General features: G+C 44.6%; 1 protein-coding gene across 12 annotated transcripts in view; it reads left to right on the forward strand.

Moving 5' to 3' along the window:
* Positions 1-17,400, forward strand: part of LOC138266474 (THAP domain-containing protein 1 B-like) — a 177,747-nt gene extending 160,347 nt beyond the window's left edge. For 11 of the 12 annotated variants that reach the window (XM_069215315.1, XM_069215390.1, XM_069215342.1 and 8 more), the window contains one exon: positions 1,041-1,886. In XM_069215315.1, coding sequence (XP_069071416.1) covers positions 1,041-1,060 — 20 coding nt within the window. In that variant the 3' untranslated portion in view covers positions 1,061-1,886. Of the gene's footprint in view, positions 1-1,040; positions 1,887-17,318 lie in introns of those variants that run through there. The other variant, XM_069215352.1, reaches the window with a different exon arrangement.
* The last annotated feature ends 4,536 nt before the right edge of the window (positions 17,401-21,936 follow it).

Raw genomic sequence — 21,936 nt, forward strand, 5'->3', positions numbered from 1 at the left:
TTCTTCAATCCAAAATTATGCAGACTGGTAGAGAAAGTAATAACAGTTTTACGGAAACCTCATTAAATATATATTGTGCCTATCCTGGTTTAACTTAGCTGTCTTTTAAATGATTTGCTTAATTTGGAACTTACCTGGTAAACTAGGGGTAGGACTAGTTCCAGGCTGGATCTGCATTAAGCCTGCATAATTAGCATAATTTTGTGTTACTCTAGTTAAGCGAAATTCTTAAAGCGATGTTATTATACCAAATCACGTAATAAAATGAGCAATTTGTCGTAAAAAGTTACAGCAAACACACAGGAACAACGTGACCGACAAGAGCATGAGCAACTGTTGTTCATGGTAGCTTTGGTTTTTTGCACTATGTTTTTAGCTTAAAATGCATTCTCACATCCAAAGCAGGTAAGAGGACCCACTCCACTCTAAAATATAGATACCAAATGCCAATTTTGCATTTAGCAAAATTACGCATAATTTGTGGAATTTTATTCAAATTTTGCATACTTGCACAAAAGCTATGTGCTCACATTTTCCACACCCCTGAGTGTAGCCACATAATACATTCTCCTCACATGTTTGAGAATATAGGTTAATTATGAATATGAAGAAAGTCAAATAAATATTGTGTGCTCATACATATTTTTTTATGTTTAAATTAAAAAAAATTAGCTGTCTTCAATGTTTGAATTGTGAAAATGTATATATATTTTTTTTTAATAATGCATTTAATTAGTAAAAAAATGTTTTCCTGTTTTGCTTGTCATGCTTCCAGCAATGCCTTCTTCCTAAACGTATGATGGTGACAAAAGACCTTAAGTTATAGGCCAAATGCCATTCATAGCTCAGCTTATCCAGTTTGCGTTTGATCTGCCAGCCCTCTACTTAAACACAATGTCTTTCTTTGTTGTGCTCCTTAATAACATTTACAAATTTACAACAGCTGCTATAGTTCCTGGTGTGTATTTTCTTGAAATATGCTGTACACTTAAGACTTGTTATCTAAGACTATCACACTTTACTTCTCTGTTTTATTGAAGGTAGCAAATCGAAGTCCTGATGTGGAACATGTCGAAATAAACTGAATAGTTAAATCCCATCAAGACTCTAGATTCTGCGCTAGCACCAGACAACACATGAAATATTCCACCATCATGAATGAGACTGTTCGAACTGAATATTTGCTTCTCAGATGCAAAGTAATACGATTGAATCAACATGGAGGATGCAACTTGTGTTGTGAACTGTAAAGTTTTCGAAATGGATGGAAACTAGCCATGTTAAATGAAGTTAAGGATTGTCTTGATCTAAATAAATGGTATCCATTAAATATATAAAAGCAAGCTGAACCTTCACTTTATAGCAATACACAAAATACTGGGTGTTTTGCTTGGATTTCTCTGGTAATGAGATATGTGATGTGCAGTTTCTAGAGAATTTTTGAATTCTTGTCCATTGTGCGGTGGCCTTCCTTTGATTCATTAATAAGGTGACACTCTTCGGGCAGTCAATTTGCTGGTTAAAGTTCTATTGTGAATACAGTCAGCCATGCGCCCTGAGTACAAAATCTGTGGACTTCAAAAACTTGAAGAATAGAAATAAAAACCCTCGCCCATCGTCTCTCTTACTCACAACAAGAAAACTGTTTTTTAAATTCCAGCTTCCTCTTTGGCACCTATACAAATGGCTCTGATTCTCACACTCAATTTTAGTTTCAGTTCAAGTCTGTGTGGATTTTCTTATGTGGGCAGTTTGACAATATATAATGTCCAAGAAGTCTGTAATGTTTTTGTACAATGGTGTTAATGGAGTTATAAAATAAGTTAGATTCTTAATTTTTGTCTGTTAAGTGATATTTTTTTTTAAAATAAAATATTTAAGCCTTCTCTTTTTGTTTGTGACATTCATGTTATTTATTCACGCTTTGGGTGTTATTTCAGAAAAGTGTGGCAAGTTACTCTTCTTATATTAAAAAGGCCTTGCAAGTTACTAAGAGAGACCCACATAGGAAAATTGTTTTTTTCATTACTTAAGCTAGTAATTGCCTTTAGAGGATATTATCACCGTTTCACTTTCACTTAAATTATAGTTTATGACTTGTGTGGTGGTTAGTGGCACTAATGTGTTGTCATACTTAGAGGGTCCTATTTGCAAGCTGCACTGTGTAGTTTGTTTTGTAGTACGACAATAGAACTGCTCATGCTCCAAAACGCTACTAAGTAACCTACATGTGGTGATCTCCTCCTCCCCCTCTCATGTTTTTCCTGTGCGAAGAGCACCACCTAAATGCAGAGGTAGCCACTTGCGTAGATCTACTTTTTAGTAGTAAATGTTGGAGGGAAGAGGGAGTAGCTAGAAAATGGGTATACTACTACAAGATGTGAGGAGCTTAAAAAGGAGTTTGGAGGGTTAAGGAGAGGAGGTACTTAGGAAGCTACAAACACCCACCCAATAAACAGTAAACTTATTGCTATTCATAAACTAGACTTGTAAAGTTACAACAGCCAGAAAGGACCCAAAACAGTAACATATGTACTCCAAACCAGGACACTCACATGTACTGCAACACACACCCACAGGAAATAATGCATCGGGCGGTAAAATAAAACTGCTTTAAAAATAATGTTAACATGAATGAACTCATTTTGCCTTTTTTTTTAAATATACATCTTCTGTAATGTTAAACAATCCTATAAATATATAATTTAAAATATAGTATAAATTAAAATATTGTTTAACAATAAAATGTCACTTTTATTTTTTAACAAAACAGATTTAAGTTAATTAAAAATATTTCTGTGCACACCTTTTGTTATTTTTTAAACATACTTGATAAAATAAACATATTATGTAGGTGGGATTTTTAAAAATTGTTTAAACAAATAACTATACATTATTTCAATGTATTTAAATCAATTTATGCTTTTGAGATAAAAAAAATGTGATAACATTTTTTTATTCTAGATTAAAAATACACATAACATTATTTTACATTATATTAAACAGAAGTATATTACAGATTTTTTTTAAATGTTATAAACTATTCTTTCCCTATTCTTTACCATAGGGATAAATGTGCCCTGTTGTCTGAGACCTCTGGCTACGTGTGAAAAGTTACTAGTAGTAATTTTACACTCAGTTGTGGGACCACATCCTTTGTAAAAATGGCAATAGGTTTCTAAGCACTTGCAATATACAGAGAAAATAACTAGTTTATTTCGGGAAAACCATATAAAATCATTCAATTAAAGCAGTACACTACATGCTAACGATAAGCAGGTGTTAAAACTTCAAAGTAATTACCCTTAAAATTTGATACTATTCAAAGATTTAAATTCAAAAGTCAAAATATTATGTTATAAAAAGAAGGGAGTGTAAAAATGATTAAAAACAAGAGCACTCATAATCTCAGCTCACTTCCTACAAAGGCCAAATGTTCCCAAGCATCAGGAATTTCACATGCACCAGACCCAGGGCCAGATGTAGCAAACTTGGAAATTGCGACTTGCAGAGTCGCAGAGACCCACCTCATTAATATTAATGAGGTGGGTCGCAAATTGCGGCCCCATACCGACTATGGGCACTCGCAAACATGGAGGCCTGCTGTAGTCAGCAGACCTCCATGTTCGTGACTGCTTTTACATAAAGCAGTTTTTTTTTTTTTTGTGTAGCCCGTTTTCCTTAAAGGAAAACGAGCTGCACTTAAAAAAAAAAAAAACGAAACCTTTAGTTTCGGTATTTTTTCACGGCAGGCAGTGGTCCCTTGGACCACTACCTGCCCTGAAAAAATAGTTTTTTTGGGTCCATTCACAAAGTGGAAGGGGTCCCATGGGCACCCCTTCCAATTTGCGAGTGGGTTACCATCCACTTGAAGTGGATGGTAACTGCGACACCATTTGCGACCGCATATGCGGTCGCAAATGGTATTGCATTCCACTCCGAATCGCAAATAGGAAGGGAACACCCCTTCCTATTTGCGATTCTGAAATGCATATTGCGAGTCGGTCCCGACTCGCAATATGCATTTCTGCATAGGAAAATGCGATTTGCGATTCGCAAACGGCACTTTTTGCCGTTTGCGACTCGCAAATCGTTTCCTGCATCTGGCCCCCAGTTCCTAAAATATGCACAACTTAAACATGCCTGGTGTGCTGAGGGGTTGGTAGGGGCAGAACTGCCTGACCACGCCCCAGTAGAGGGTTGGATACTGATGGACTAATTAGGCAAAGGGGCAATAGCCGCTGCATACAGAACGATGAACAATAGGACAATTGCGCATAAGGTGGCAAAGGGATGTGGGAGAACTTGAAGATATAGATTGGGAAGATATAGATTGGGAGGCAGCACTGATGCATGCATGTGTAGTTTTAATTAAATCACGCCTCCACTTGATGCAGTTCAAAATTCTATACATGATATACTACGACCACAATAAGCTACATACTATGGGGAGGGCAGTTGCTCCGAACTGCTTACGCTGCGAAGATGAGGTGAGGACTTTCAAAATGTTCATAATTCCCTTGTGAGGGCGAAACATCATTAACTTGTTTTTTGCCATGTTTGTTAACAGTCCCCTAGAGCAGAAATCTATAAATTGGTTTACTAGGTTTTGGTACAAATTGGGGTCTTTGAGGCCAGGAGAGTGCCATCTGCAAACAGAAGTCCTGCCACCTTTGTTCCACTAAGAACTGGGGCATCACTTGTACAAGATATAAACCCTATGACTTTATTTATGTATAAGGATATTATTATAGGTGCTAAAGATCAATCCTGTCTGACCCCCTCATGATGCCAGAAATGGTCTGGTGGGCTCCCCTGTATGGCACCAGCGGATGCGAAGTTTCCACTGTGTGGTCTGATCAATAAGGATAGGATTCCAGGTAGAATATCAAGGTTGGTTAAACTGGACTACAACAGAATAGATAGTGAGAAACGTTGTTAAAAGCACAACATAAGCTTGGTTAGTAGGAGGTAGAGCCTGAAAGCTTGTTTCATTTAACTTATTTTCTTTCCAAAGGCAGCCTGTCAATTTGAATCGTATTTTCCTCACTCCATCAGAGCAATATTCTCAAAATAATAATTTGAATGATATCAAACAGGCTGATAGGGTGATAGTTAGTGGGGTCATGCCTGTCTTTCATCTTAAAAATGGGGAGAATCCTGGCCCCCCACCCATGAATCGGGGGTTGGGGCTCCGTTAAATTGCATTGCTGATGAAAGCTAGGCAACAGCCCAATAAGATGGGATCTGATTTATAGAGGTCAGCCGGGATCCCATCAAGTCTTGGGACCTTCCCTCTTTTATGCTTGTTGTAAGAAATTGGATTACAGGTTGAGGGTAGAGAAACCCTACTGAAGCAGAAACCACAGTCCTTGTCAGAGTGAAGTCACAATCCCAAATTAACCTGTGTTCAACCCTCTGACACCTTGGCACAGAGCAGTCAGGGTTAACTTGGATGCAATGTGTAAAGTATCTATACAGCACTTCAAACAGTAATAAAGTGAAAACACAACAGAAGAAAAATCCCAAGCCAATTTTAAAAAATAAAGCACATTTTAATAAATAAAAAATACCAAAATGACAAAAATTCATTCAGTAGAACCAAAGATATGCACTGTTAAAGATTTCAGTGAAAATAGTACCAAAAAGCACAGAGAGCCAACTGTGGACAAAGACATAGGTTCAGACCGACCACAATGGAGCACGGGCCGGCTACATGGACCCAGTTAGGCTTGCTGAACAGAGTACCCTTAGTCCAGGTTGCAAAGAAATGCAGAGTCCTGCATCAAGGATGCGTAGTGCAGTCAAATTGAGGCATCTGTTCCGAGGAGCTGTGAGGTTGCGGTGCAAGATCCCGAGTCATTATCAATTATACCGTTGATGAGGGCTGTGATGCGATTTCCTGCATTGTCTTTGAGGATCCCATCGATGAGAGGTTTGCAATCTGAGGGCCTGCATCGGAGATGCGTCATGCAGCGGTGGTTCCGGTGGGGCTGCGGACTGCGATGCAAAGTCTTACATCATGAAAGTCCATGCAGCAGATGTGTTGTCGGCTTGGGATTGCGTCCCGCAGCACCAGAGTTGCATCTGTTCTACTGGATCCTCAGTTGGGTTAGCATACAACCTTCAGGCCCACTTCCAATGGTCCAGGATTGGGTTGCGACTTGGCAGGGTATGACTCACAGATGGCAGACTTCAGGTGCTGGGCTCAAGGTTGTTGGAGCCGTCTCACTCAGGCAAGAGGGCAGCAGGTCAACACAGCAGGGCAGAAGTCCAGAAGAGCGGCATTCCTTCCAATAGCACAGCAGTCCTTCCTGATGGAGTCTCCACAGATCCAGAAGTCTACTGAAGAGTTGGTGTCTGACGTACAATATTTATATCAGGCGCCACCTTTGAAGTGGGAGAAGCTTCTGGAGGCTTCCCTTTGAAATACATGTTTCCTCCCTCCCGTGCTCTGGCTCTACACTAACCACAGGGGGTATGCAGCCCTCTGTGTCGAGGTAGGACACAACCTATTTAAGTGTAAGTAGGGCTGTATCCAGCTCCACGCCCCATCCTGCAGTGTTGGCCTATCAATGCACACCTAAGCTCTCTGCTGTGTGTGGCTGCTAGAAGGAATAGACAAAGCCCAAGTGTCAGCTACACCCAGTCGTGTGTCATAGAGACAGGCTGCAGGCAATAAATGTGACGCTTTCAAAACTGTAATTCAAAATCTGACTTTACCATACATTTGAATTTTTCATTACAATTCCAAAGACACCCGACATAAACTGGTTACCTGTTCCCATTTAGAAGTTACAGCTCATTAGATGTAAAAGGTAACTGCTATGTTATCCTAATGGGGAGGTATGCCTTGCATTAGTGAAAAAATTAATTCAAGAGTTTTTCACTAGCGGGGGCGTGGCTAGCCTGCCGGCAATATGGCCATCACTATGTGAGGCTCTGCCGGGCATAAATCCTGCATTTCTCCTGTTGGAGCGGCTGCAGCGGTGCTCCATTGACGGGCGAGTTCTTGCTGGCAGTGGTGCTCCCGTTTTTCCCCGGTCCCGGGCTGGAGGGGGCTCCACAGCGGCCCGTTGCATGCGGCTAAGGGGCGGGCTCTGGCCTGCTCTCGGCCCGTGGCGCCGGGGACGCACCCCCTACGTTGATGCTGGCTGGTTGCCAGCTGAGTCCACAGAGAAGGAGCTGCCGCCAGCTGTGTGCTAGGGGCAGCCAGGGCTGAGGCACACATTTACGGGGCTGGCTCGGCAGTCACTTTGGACCGCGGCCCTGTGCCTTCCTGGTCGTTGGCCTTGCGGACCTGCGGGGGGGCGGCGCTTTTCCGCGTTTGCCACTGGCGGCCTGCGTGGCGCTGCAGAGCCCGGGCGCCTTGGGTGCTGGCAAGGACCTGCCTGACCCTTGAGGATTTTGTCTGGGGCGGCTGCCCCGAAGCTATGTGATGGGCGTGGCACCTTTTGTTCTACTGGGTGCCCGGACATGGCCTTGCTCTGGAACTGGGACTTTCTTTGGCCTATCTGGCGCGGTTGCTTAGCGAAGGGCCTCTGGCCGGCCCCATCGCCGGTCAGATCGGACCGGGGGGCTGTTTTTGGCCCTTTGGAGGCAGGAGGAGCTGGCTTGCGCCCTGCGGAGGCCTGATCTGGGGATGGCCTTGGCCCCGCTGGCTGACAGGTGGTAGGCTCCCTATCTTAGTGGTGGATAGAGACTGGCAGTAAAGGAAGAGAGGCCAGCTACCTGAGGGACGTCGCGCTATTATTGGAGCCTCATATTTGTGGTGCTCCGTGTACCTGGTGCCCTGGTTTCCTCTTTTCAGCAATTGGAGGGGAGCATTTCCTTGGTGGGCTCGCAGCGGCTGCCGCCATGGGAAAGGCGGAGCAGAGGCAGGCGAAGATCTCCTTTGACGGAGGCAGGAGGAAGGGGGTGTTTCGGCCTCTCAATCGGGAGTTCTTTCGGCGGAGGATGGACCTTTGGACACATCGGTCAAAGCCATGTTTTTGGATCTTAAAAACAGTTTGGCAGGCATAGACGCTACATTAGATCACCTAACTGAACAGATGGACCGCATCCAGGCCAGAGTGGATGATCATTATGCTTGCTTTGACCAGTTAGAGACGCGCACTTTGGAGCTGGAGGATCGACGACATGGAGAGAGGGAGCAACTGTTGTGGATGGAACAGGTGCTGGAGGTTACTCGCAATAAAAATTAAGATTTGGAAGCTTGGTCGCGCCGTGACAACATTAGAATGATTGGTCTTCCGGAACCCACGGACAAAGGCAGGATGGAGGACTTTGTGGAGAAAATGTTTGCAGACCTATTTCCTGGAGAGCTTTCCAGGATGTTCGTGGTAGAGAAAGCCCACAGATCGCTTGGCCCTCGGCCTCCGCCTGGGACTTCCCTGCGACCCATTATTATCCACCTGCTGAACTACTGTGATAGAGATGCTGTGTTGCGGCTAGCCAGAGAGAGGCGCCCGGTGATTTATAAGAACTCTGAGCTGAGCTTCTTTCCGGATTAGACCCCGAGTGTGCAGGCGGTGCCAATTAAACACTCGTTAAGTTTGACTGATGCCAGATTTTCTCATATTTACCCTGCGAAGCTCCGAATACAACATGGGGGCACATTACATTTCTTTACGGACCCGAAGCTGGTGGCTAAGTTTGTTAAGACGATTCCCCGGAGGCCTGCGGCTGTGGGGGTGGCTGATGCTGGAGCTGAGCGAGCAGACCTAAGTGACAATGATTAACTGCCTATGAGTGCTGGAGAACCAGTAGATCTTGATGATTATCTGGGAGCGCTGTTGCAGTATCTTTGTTTTTCACATTTGCCGCTCTGACGCAATACCTGTTATTTGGGCCCTCCCCTCCCTGCCCTGGTACGATTGGTGGGTTGGGTGGCTAGCCTACGGCCCTTGGATGAGTCCTGTCACTATGTTGTGGGTCTTTGATTTTGTTCTTCGGGCTTGGGGGGTGTGGGTTCTGGTATTGACCCGGTTGGGGGGGCTGCGTGGGAGGGGGGTAGGTCTGTTTGCAATTCTTTCCCTTTCTGTTCTTTGGTCTTTTACCTTTGCTTCCTTTACCTATGTGCGGCTGGTGGGCTGGGGGGAGTGGCGTGGTGGCATGGAACTTTGGTATTGTTACTTTGGTGGCGCTGGGTAGGGTGACGCTTCTTCGTTGCCTCACCTGGAATGTGCATGGCTTGAATGATGGATGTAAGGTGTGGCTCATGTCTGCCTATGTTAAGGGCCAGAATATCGACATATGCTTGCTGCAGGAAACGCACTTGGTAACGGCTACGCACCATCGTTTGAAAGCTGGATGGATCGGTGAATGTCACAGTGCGGTGTTCTTGCGGTATGCAAGAGGCGTGGCGATTTTGCTGCGTAAGGGGCTACAATGGCGCACACAGCAGGTAATAGTGGATCCGAATGGGTGCTATGTTTTGATGAGTGGAACGCTACTAGACAGGCCTTGCAGGCTTGTCTCGGTTTATGGCCCTAATGTTGATGACCCTGAATTTTTCTGCGAGGTCTGGAGCGTGGTTCAAGCGCTGGGGGGTGGCGCTGTGATTTGGGGAGGAGACTTCAACGTAGTCCTTGACTTGGAGAGGGATCGGGAAAGCTCGTCCAGGGCGCTACACTCCGCCGCTGCTAATGCTTTGTCAACAGTTATGAGTGATGGCGCCTTGATTGACATATGGAGGGCAAGACATGGGGATAAGAGGGAGGGCACATGTGTCAACTATGTGCACAATAGCTGGTCCTGCCTGGATCGCTGGCTGGGCACGCGCGATATGGATCTTTGGACACGATCGGTGGAGCATCTGACCCGAACTCTGTTGGATCACTCTCCGGTCAAGTTGGAGCTGGAGATGCCTGGGGGCAGGGCCCCGCCTTTGCCTGCCGTCTGCCACAGGGGGCGCTTCGGGATGCGGCATTCCGCGAGGAGGTTTGCAAGGCTATCACTCAATATTTTGACGAGAATAGAGGATCGGTGGACTCTGCTGGGAAGCTCTGGGAGGCCTTTAACGTGGTTATCCGTGGAGTGTGCCTGTCAAAGCAGCATGGGGTGTGAAGATCGTTGCAGCAGGAATTGGCTGATTTGGAGGCTCGAATTGCTGATCTGGATGCCAAATTGGTGGCAGATTGGTCTGGTGAAACACTAGCGGCCCTGCGGGCGTGGTGTCTCTCTATGAGGAGGCCTCTTTGCTGGAAGTTTGTTTTTTGGGGAAGTATGCCAGGGCCAGGCACTATGGCGAGGGTGATAGAGCGGGACGCACGCTGGAGAACATGCTACGCAAACCCTGGGCTAGCAGCTATGTTACTGAAATAGATGGGTTGGAGGGTGAGCGCGTGGCTGGGACGGAGGGAGTTATGAACGTTTTTACTAGATATTTTATGGATGTGTATTCTGCTCCCAATGAGTTGAATAGTGAGGCTGCGCTGGAATATTTCTCTGAGATCAGCTTGCTCTGGTTTGACGATGCACATAGAGCTTATTTTGATGCGCCCTTCTCTGTGGAGGAGGTGAGAGCGGCGATTAGCGGCCTACCCGGTGATAAGTCCCCTGGATTAGATGGCCTGACCCCTGCTTTCTATAAAGAATATTCTGATATACTAGCTCCTCAATTGTTGGAAGTTTACGCCGAGGCGATGGAGACTGGAGCTCTTCCCGCCTCCCTTCGGGAAGCGCTGATTGTTACGATTCTCAAGCCTGGCAAGGACCCCCATAGTTGTGATTCGTATCGCCCACTCTCTAGGATCAACGTGGATAATAACATTTTGGCTAAGATGATGGTGGCACGACTGCAGCCGTTGATGTCGCGGCTGGTGCTACCTGACCAGTCTGGGTTTGCTCCGGGGCGGTCAACGATGCATAATCTGCGAACGTTCTTTGCGGTGATGGGCACGCTTGAGGAGGAGGCTGCAGCGGTGTTTTTAGATGCCACAAAGGCGTATGACTCGCTGGCGTGGAAGTATTTATTTGCGCTGCTTGGCAGAGTGGGCTTGCGTGCGCGATTCGTTAAATTGATTCAGTTGCTGTACACAGACCCTGTTGCTCGATAGCGGCGGAATGGCAGTATCTAAGACCTCTTCCCGGTGGCCCGGGGGACCCGCCAGTGTTGCCCACTGTCCCCGCTCCTTTTTGCAATGGCAGTGGAGCCACTCGCAGCCTTTTTGCGACAACACCATAATAACAGAGGGATGCCGTACGGCAGTGGCCTATATTAATCTCAATGTACGCTCATGATATTGCGCTGTATGTTCGCAAACTGAGTAAGAACCTAGATGTTCTACTTAACAAGATTGTTTGATTTGGTGCCTTTTCTGGCATAACAATCAACTGGTCTAAATCGGTTGTGCTGCCTCTTACTGCAGGGACGGCGAGCTTCCTGTCCGGGTATCCTATTGAGTGGGCGAGCGGTCCGGTCAGATACTTGGGAATCTGGCTGAGCTGTGGTGTTGAAACGCTTTGGTTGGCTAATTACGGCAGACTAGTAGCTTGGCTGGAAGACAGGATCGAGGTGTGGCGCACGCTGCCATTGACGCTTATAGGGCGCATAGCTATTGCTAAAATGGTCGTGCTGCCAAAATTTCTGTACTTATTTGTGAACCTCCACTGGCACTTACTGCTGGTTTCCTGCGGCGCCTCCGTTCGGCCCTGATATGACTGGTCTGGGCGGGTGGGCAGCCCAGGATTGCTTGGGAGAAGCTGACGCTGCCCTTTGAACTGGACGGTCTGGCTGCCCCTGATTTGGAGCTCTATTATTATTGTGCGCAGGCCCACTTTGTGTACTATTGGATTCACCCCGTGCGCTACCTACCACATCTTGCGCCTGCGATGCGGTGTGGCCAGATAGGCTGCCGCGGTTCCTTGGGTGTTTGTCTCGGCCCCGGTCCCGTGGAGTGGATACAGTGGCGTGCACCTCCAGGGCCTGGGAGGTTTTGTTGCGACGGTCTGAGACATGTGAGCCCTTTGCTCCCGTGATGCCGGTGCTGGATGTCGCTGGTGAGAGGATGTCCGGGGACGTGCAGCTGCGGAACTTCCTTGATGGCTTGGGTCTATCTACTTTGGGGGATTGGTTTGAGGGGGGGGGCGGCTGATCTCCCCGGAGGCAGCACTTGGAGAGGGAGCGGATAATGCTATGCATCGGGTATATGTTTTGCGAGTCTATGCGATGCTCCGTGCACGTTTTGCGGGTCTCCCGGCGATTCCGAGGGCCTGCCGGGCTCTGGAGATGTTGTGGTGTGTGCAGTCACTGCGCAAACTCATTACTAGGCTGTATGGTTGCTTGCAGGAACAGCAGAGGGATATTGCTGTGTCTGCTAAAGCCAGATTGGAACTGGACGTTGGGGAGTGCATTTCTGAAGAAGTGTGGAAGAAATGCTGTGCGCATATGAGACTACTGTCGCCAAACTATCGGCTGCAGCTTATCCATTTTAAATTTCTGCATTGTTTATATTACACCCCTCGAAGACTCTACGCTATGGGGCTACGCGCGGATGCCAATTGTGAAAGGTGTCGCGCCCCTGACGCTGATTTTTTTACACTTGGTGTGGAATTGTGGGGAGGTGCGCGCCTTCTGGCTGGAAGTGATGCATGTGATTGTGGAAATGACTGGTTTGGATCTGCATCTTTCCCCTGTGCTGGAGCTGCTTGGACTGGTGGACGGGGTGCCGACGGCTTCGCGGAGGCTGGTGGGACTATTGCTGCTGTTGGCTAAGCGAAGAGTGGCAATGTGTTGGGGGAGAGGCCGGGCTCCTCGCGGGGCCGACTGGCTGCGAGATGCGGTGTTTTGTCAGGAGCAGCTAACGATTTTTGGGGAACTGGTCCCTAAGGGCTCCCGCCCGAGGGACATTTGGGCGCCCTTGCGCTCCTATCTGGAGTCTCATAAATGAAATGTTGTGTGCTTTCTTGGTTGGCCATGCACATGGAAGACCCGCTCTGCGTTACTGCCTGTCTGTGCCATGTTGGTTTGCTGGGATGGATGACTGTGCTGCCCGTGTTCCTCCCTGCCGCACTTCACTTCTTTTGGCTCCTTACCTGTTCTTTTCCCCCCCGGGAGCGTGGTAACATTTAGCCCTTGTTTTGAGGTATGTTTCTAATGTTAATCCCTATGGCCAGTATGCGATATGTTGACCAGACCCTGCTGCACTGAGTATAATGGGGTTATGTCCCTTATTACATCTATTATAGGCTGGCTATAAAATTGATGCTTGGGCATTGCTGGGATTGTCTTTGTTTGTATATGCCCTGCACCTGGGCTTATTGTATGGTCATTAAACTAAATAAATAAATAAATTTAAAAAAAATAAAAAATATAGTTTTTCACTAGCAGGACGTAAAATTTAAACATACATGTCCAACTTTTTAAATGCACTGCACACTGCCCTCCAGGCTTTCCTGGGCCTACCCTAAGGATAACTCATATGTATTAGAAAGGAAGTCTGGAAAAAGGTTTCTTTTGCCAGGTTGAGATGGCAGTTTAAAACTACACACACAGACTGCAATGACAGACTTAAAACATGATTGAGTGGGTAGCACAGTCAGTGATGCAGGCCCATGAGTTCCATTTACTTTATAGGCCCTGGGTACACATTGTACCGCTTTACTAGGGACTTAGAAGTACATTAAATCTGCCAATTGGGTAGAATCCAATTCTATGTCAGGACTGGAGGCAAGGATTATGTTTTACTTTCTCCACTTTGTTACTTCCAGAAGACACATAACATTTAATTTCCCATGAACACTTAGGAAAAAAACTATTAAACAAATTGTGAAATCCACAAACAGGGACCCTTTAATGATCTTTTGTCCCTTTTGCTGCCACCTCTTTTGAGCTATTCTAGGGTTTCTCTTCAGGAAGGTGAACAAGATCAGACACAAACTTTGGCGTATGGCCACCAAGACCTCCACCTTCCTGGAACAACTCGCCTGAGTAGTGAGACTGTTGTTGTATTCAATTCAGGCTATTTTTCTGGGGCTGTTCACTATTGGGCATTACAGTGGCTCAAAGCATTCCATCTTCAAAGAGGACTCACATACTCTCAAGTGGTCTACTTGTTGGAAGAAGCCAAAGAACAAATTCAGTGATGGCTCACCTATAAGAAGGCTTGGAATGTTTGAGAGATATTGGGCTCCCTTCCAGACATGGTGATAGAAAACAATGCTAGTGGCACATTTGGGGCACAAGGTGTGGGGAATTCTCCACAGGAGGAAAACGGTCCTCTCTCAAAAAGTCCTTTTGTTTTGTAGCCATTTTAGTTATAGCTCGATGCACGTTTGACTCTTGAAATTCGGCCCTTTTTGTGCCACATGTTTACATTTTGAATTGTCCTTTTATATGCTCATGTGTCCTTTTAACTTATGATTATTGAAATGTTTTACCTATATATCTTACGTTGAGTCTTGGTAGCCTTTATGTATATTTAGGCCTTGAACCATCTTCAACCGACAAGGGGAGGGTGTTGTGTAGCCATTTTAGTTATAGCTCTGTGCATGTTATTTTAGCATAGTAGGCCTGCCGCTGAGCACTTTAACCTAGATATATTTTATTCACCTTCATTTTATTATTCTTACAATAGCCACTTTTGCGGTCTTGTTTTATTTCTCTCTACCTAGCTGTTTTTGCTTAAGCCAGCACTACGTCCTCACACAAAACAATCTTGCTCACTCTGTGCTTCTCTCAAGGCTGCAGTTAGGTAGGTTGTCGGTGAACGTGGTACAAGTTTTGTCTCTGACGTTCATAGAAAACACACATCCTTACGTAGGGACTTTTTCGCAGAACATCAGCTGTTTTATTATATAAACACTTCCCTGTCCCTTACACGTTAGAGGGAGATTCCAGCCAGAGAACCACAACTTTATTCTGATTGCTGAATGCTTTGCTACAGCTGCTTATGCAGACTTCAGGCCTTTGCTCAGGTATGGGGGATGATGTCTTACCAGAGAACCTGAAGGGCAGAATTAGAGCTTAACATGCTGTGCTCTATTATAGCCTAGGTAGAAATTAGTCTATTGACTCTAGTGACAATATGATAGCGTTATTTCTATGCTTTACTCTCCTTGTCACAATTTTAATCTTGTCATGCTCTACCGTCCTGGTTATTGCAGCACATGCTTTGCTATCTAAGATGCAGTTGCTTCATTAAAACCTTATTGAAACGTATACTGCCTCTGTTTGTCATTATGTACGTGAGACTAATGTAACTGAGAGAAACTGATGAGACCTAAGTGACCACGATTTCCATGAGAATTAAATTATGTCATGTGCTCGGCTGCCCAATCATCCTTCCTTCGGGTAGAGATGAGACACTGCTAGTTAGCCGGAGCAAAACCCGGATTAGGGCGACAGGTGTCACCTGTAGTGGGTCAGACTCAGTCTCCCACACTGCAGGCGGTTCTGCCGCTCAAAATCTAGTAGTCTCATTAAAATAATGAGAACCTACGCTACACTTTCACATCAACTGCTTGGAACTGCTGGCCAGCTCAGCTGAGGTCAAATGTTGAACCAAGGACAGGGTGCAATGCTTTGTCCTGCTCAAGATGTGCAAGTTGGTGGCTGTACGCTACATCAATCACTTCAGGCTACGAGGTCCAAGATCCTATTGGATCTGGCCAGGGGCTTCGGGGGTTATTGTCTACAGCAGCAGGTTTCAGGGACAGAGGGCCATCTTTTAGGAAAATCCAACCAGGTAGCCGGCTGCCACTCCTGCCACCTGCAAGATGTGAGGCTTTGGAAGTTGCACCCCTCAGTTTTCCTGGCGCTTCAGACCTGTTCTTAGTGGACCTCTTCACATCTTACCTGGATTACCTGCTCCCCAGGTACTTTAGCTGGTGGCCGGACCCAAATGTGGTAGCGACAGATGCATTTCTCCAGAACTGGCTTCTGTAAAAGAGGTATGTATTTTCCCCGTTTGCCATGATTATGTGCCTCTCTGCTCAAGTGCAGAGGCAACAGGTAGAGCTGGTGGTAATCACCCTAATCTGGAGATTGTAAATTTGGTATCCATTTCTTGTGTACCTTTCCTGGAATTTTCCAATCCGTCTACCCCGGTTTCTGGATCTCCTTAAGACCCAAAGGGGACTCACAATCATCTGGTCCTAGACGGATCTCTTTGTCTTATAGTGTAGAAGACTACAGGGAATTCTAGAAAGTCCCAGGACATTCACAAGAGGCGTCATCTCTCCTCTCAGAGGCCTGGGCAGACACCACCATTATATGGTATATATCAGTTTGGTGTAGATGGTTGGGTTGGTGTCACCAGAGACACGTGGATCCAGTGGGGACAGACATTGAACATGTCTTAAATTTCCTCACCTCTTTAGCCTCCAAAGGGTTGGCTTACAGATCGATCAATACCTTCAGATCGGTGATCTCCAAGGATTACTCCTACATAGATGATCACCCGGTGGGGGAACATCTGCTGGTTTGTAAACCTCTTCGGGGCATCTTTATCTCGCTTCCTCCAGAACCCAGATATTCCACATTTTGGGACATCAACAAAGTTTTGAAACTTTTTCTGTCCTGGCAGTCCAATAAATATCTCACCAGGAAGAAGTTATTGGCCAAACTGGCTACCCTGTAGTCCCTGTTATCGTGTAGGAGTGTCAGATGTCAGAGCTCTGTATCTAACGGGTAGAGTATTCACCCTAGATGGGGTTACTTTCCATATTTCTAGGATGACAAAGTTTAAATCACGTGTGGTTTCTTAGCCTTCCTTTCCAGATTCCCCCTAACTGTGTGTGGTCCGATGTATTAAGGCATATGAGACAATGATGGCAGATATTCCTCCCCATGAGGAGAGGCAGCACCCAATAGCCCTTAACAAGCAGCATAAAACGGTCTGATCTTCCACTATAGCTAAATGGGTTAGAAGGGCCATGCAAGAAGCTGGCATTGACACAAAACAGTTTGGAGCTTATTCTGTATGAGAAGCCATGGTCTTGAAAGTGTTTTATTTGGAAGCTTGTTTGGTGGACATCCTAAATGCAGAGGACTTCTCTTCTGATTCTACCTGTAAATGGTTTTATTTTCGACCGGTTCCCAGCATTTATCACTGGTGGTGGACAGGCTTTAAACTAGAATAATCCTTAATTCTATTAAGGACACCAAGCAGAGGATCAGCCCACCCAGATCTTTGCAAATATACTCCCACATAGGGTAATGGATTCACTTTTTCATTAGAGTGGGTACACTTCATGATTAATACGTCTGCAGCATCATGCATTTTCACAATGTTGTCTATAGTGATTTGCATACCCTGTATATTTTGAGTACATATGTTCAGTAGTCTTACCAGTAACCTTGTATGTTTTTGTAGGATCTGATTAAGCTAATGAAGAATGAAGATGTTTCTAGTAGGCTTCTGTCGCAGGAAGAGGGAGGAGGCAGCAAAAGGTACAAATGACTATAAAAGGTTCCCTGTTTGTGGTTTGGACAATTTATTTAATTGACTTTTTCCCAAGTGATCATAGGAAATTAAGTCCTGTTATATGTCTCATATGGCTGCTGGAAGGAATAAAGTGGAGAAAGTACAGCATAATCCTCGCCTTCGTGACCTTAATAGAATTGAAACCTTCTGTTATGATAGCTAAGAAATTTTTCTTTGTACCATGTTTAAAGGAGAGAGCACAATCAATTTAGCACTGGTTAGCAGTGGTAAAATGTGCAGAGTCAGCAAAAAAACGAGATCAGAATAAATAGGAGGGATGAAGGCCAAACGTTTGAGGGAAAATCACCCTAAAGCTCACAGCTCTAGCACTTGTTAATAACTGCTGCATCACCTCTTTTGATTAAAAAGGGATTAGATTGTGGGATACATCAAGATTGTATCTAAGGGCAAGTGATCTGATCAACTGAGCATCTAGAAACTATAGCTCAGAAAAGTGAGAGTACGTTTGCCACTTAGCTACAAAAAAAAGTCTAGGGAAACAATTTTGTCATCATAACCAGAAGCAACATTTTCCAAATTTCCAACATTTTCCAAAATGTTTGTTGATCCTTGTTCCTTGCATCGGTGAGCAGGCTATTCCAACTGACTCTTGCATTCTGATTTGTCATCCTGAAACACTGACTTGTAGTGATGCCCTGAGGCTAAAATTCTGGCATTGTTCCCCTTATCAACAGATTGCAACAGAGAGGTCTTTGCCAGTTAACAGTCCTTATCAAACCAATTTTATGATTTACAGGAGAGTTTCTTCCTGGCTAAAGTTGGCCTTGAGAGTAGTATACTGGCAATGATCCTGTATACTGATTCATAATTTGCTGTTTGCAAAGGGAGAAAATGCTTTTTGAGCAAGAACGTCATGTAGTTTGGTTGAAATTGTTTAGTATGCATTGCTGGATTGGACTTTGTGCCACCTCAACCTCTGAAAGTATACAGCCTAGGTTCTATTGCATTCAGTGACACTGAGAGTGGAGGAAGATTCATTTTAAAGTGTGAAGGAGAGTACTAGTGCACCATGGTCATTTTCTACTAGGTTTTCTGTTATCTTATTGCGCATTCTGTCCCAATGATATATGTTTAAAAAAACAAGGATAGATATGAATGGATTTACTGATCACGAACCCTGCAGTTTTGTAAGTCGCAGGGCTGGTGACCAGTAAATGTTTTTGAAATGTACTAAATCCATTTAGTGATTTAGAAACAGGTTACTGAATCACCAAATTGTATAAGAAAATACATTGAATAGCTATTTAGGGCATCTTTAGGATGTATTTTCCACATGCTGGTTTCTTATAGTATGTATTAATATTTTGAGATCCAAATCTGGTCAGAAAACATTAATATTTTACAAACTACTGAAAGGTAGTGGTAACCCAGTCTCAAACAAGTATGGTTTTTCCCTTTGTTAATGGTCAAAAAACATAGGACCACTGCCTACTCTTACAAAAAATCAAAACTTTGTAAATTTTTTTAGTTAGATGCAGGCTGTTTTCCTTTGGGGAAAATGTGCTGAATTAATTAAAAAGCAATCGCAGTCATGGTGGCAACGAGCCACCATCCCTGTGATGGTAATAAAACATATTGCGTCACAATTTGCGACCTACCCCATTCATATACATGATGAAGGATATATTCAGACCCAGTACAATTCCAACTTCTAATAACTGACCTATGAGCACATAGGTCAGTTCTTAAAAATCTTTACTGGACGCAAAAATACTGTTCATAAATTGCAACCAGTAAAAAATACAAACAGTCCATAGTCTATTATGGATTTAAAGTAGCTGTTATTGAAGGTTGGTTGCCTGGGCGTGCCTGAACGAGTCTTCCATTGCATACACGAAGACGAAGACTGTGCAACAAGGTCTTTAGAGCTAACTCATGCCCTAATAGTGTCACATACATGCCAACCCTCCCGATTCAGACGGCAGACTACCGATTTCAAGGCTAGGCTCCCATCTCCTGATTCCTGCATGTAAACATCCGATTCCTCTGCGGGCTTCAGCTGACAGGCCCTGTGTAACTTGGAGTGTGTACTGCCAGTAAGCTGGTCCTACAGGCCAGTGCACAGCACTTGCATCATGCTCTCTCTTGCTGCCATAGCGCTTTCTCCCTGCTCCTGACAGGTGAGGGAACAAAAACATACATGTGCGTATATAATATTCGGTCCTGCAGCAGCAGACTTTCAAATCCCAAACATAACAGTAAGCCGATTCAGGCTCCAATAGAAGTCAATAGGGGAAATACATTCTACCTATTTTTTTTTCTTAGATATCTCCCGCTATTCTCTTCTAAAGTGTTGACATGTATGCTGTCAGTGGACACGAATCACTTTACTTTAAAGATGCAATTCCCTGAGCCTTGTCTTCATCTTCAGTCACTTTAGAGTAGTCTTCAGACAGTTCATAGCACGTGTTCAAGTCCCCAGCAAAAAGTTTCAGCCAGTCAAATTTCCAAGGGCTTAGTGCCTCTTCGAGGGCAGCAACAAAAACCCGATCTTTGCGAGTTAGAGCCCAGGGTTCCTGGAACTTGTAGATCTGGTGCTTTTTGATAAACTTGCACCAGTCTGCATCTTCCGGGTTGCACCCAGGCCTGCCACAATCCATTTTAGTAGTTTGTGTAGCAATATTATAGTTCGTAAATGAGGGCAAGGCTAGATGAGCACGGGCAGGAACTGCAGGTGTGATGTTGCAGAATGTTGTGTTAGTAATTATTCAGAGGGTTTTTTTCGCAAGTGAAATTGAACTTCCCAGTCTTCCTCGAAAAAAGCTTCATTAGTTTTCGTTCTTACTCTACTGACATGGTGCTATATCTCATCCTAATCAAAGGAAGTTTTGAAGACATGGAACTGGCGGGTCGTATGTATTGGTCAAGCTTTTTAAAAAGGTAAATGGTCTCGCCTGGTACACTATGTTATTTTCAGAGAGACTCATTGACTAATGTAAGGAGGAATGGATACTTTTCAAGTGGAACTTTTGTTACCAGTATTCCTAGGCTACCCAATAGTGACCTTTGACCCACAAAGTGGCAAATTAATTTTCGCCTAATCTACCCTTGTGGTTTGTTACCCAACCCAGATATGTTTGGAATACGCAGTTGATAGAATGTAACAAGATTGTAGGTTATCATGCCCTTGAATAGCGGCAGGAGATGCAACAAGTTACTTCTAATTGTTGGGACCCTTAGATGTGTAGGTAAGCGGCAAATCAAGTTTGTGCGCTCCAAAGGGCCCCCGAGAGGAGAAAATGTGCGCATATACATTAAGCTCTATAGCTTGACCCAGCCCCATGTGAGACCTCAAAGGTATTGTTGTGCCTAAGAATGATGAATTTGTAAGTATTTAAATGTTGAAACTAAATGATAACATATAGTAGACAGGTGGGTCGTTTCAATAAAGGTGGTGTTTGCCATTAAATGGTTCCAAGTGACATCAAAAAAACAAGAAGTGCAAAGCTCAAACTCAACTCTGCAACTAATCGTGTGACCGAGATGTACGCTGGAAGAGGAGTCATGTGGAAGCCATGCACAGTAAGGCCTCTCCCATCTCATTAGTGGCCTACATCACATAAACAGAATATATATATGGCATATGGACTATATATATGGCATCCTGCCTTCCACCCCAGGACCCTCGTTAGTGCCCTTCTCTCTTCCAAATACACAAAATACACATAATCATGCCACTCTTCTACACAACCATCAACCACTTCCCTCATTCCAGCTCATTGTTAAAAAAACACAATACCTGGCATCCTTCCACACTCCCCCACCAACCTCTGCATTCTCCATTCAGCTTACCACCTGAAGCTTCCTTCTTTGTACTACATCAGAGACCAGAAAGCTAGTTCCCCACTGGCAGCAGCTTTGTGGGACACGCTTGTCAGTTAAGCCTGGAATCTTCTGCATGGAGCTGACTATGTACAGATATTTGGCATAGCACAGCTTCCAAACTGGTGAGACTGCGTAATTATGAATAGTGGTATACAGAACTTTTTTTCATTGGTACACATCTCAAAGGAAGTGAGTTACTTACTTATAAGAGTGGTAGTAAAGAAATGCAAATGCACTGTATAGCATCCCTCACACTGGTTATCTAGTTAAATAATAATCATGAGTGGCAGTCATCAGTTCCATTCAGCCCATTATTGAGTCCACACACATTCGTTGGCAATTAAATTAATTTCAGTACTGAACACGTGACTTTTGTATGTCCTCACTGAGACAACAAATGTTTCAAACTTACAGAAGTCAATAATAAATGGAAATAAGCCTACCGAAAGTTATTTGCTGTTGTTAGATCCATGACTCACCCTGTTACTATGAGTCAGGACATTATCTGCTCTCCATCTCTGTTTGACAAATTAGCTACGATTTCAAAGAAAAGATACTTTATATTAAAGACTCCTTCACCACCCCCATCGGGTCTACCACCAAGTTAGCAGCAGAGTCTGATCTACAGCTGGGCTGCCCTTTTAGTCTTAGGGAGTGCGTA

Source organism: Pleurodeles waltl, chromosome 2_1 (genome assembly GCF_031143425.1).
Source record: "Pleurodeles waltl isolate 20211129_DDA chromosome 2_1, aPleWal1.hap1.20221129, whole genome shotgun sequence".
Lineage (NCBI taxonomy): Eukaryota > Metazoa > Chordata > Amphibia > Caudata > Salamandridae > Pleurodeles > Pleurodeles waltl.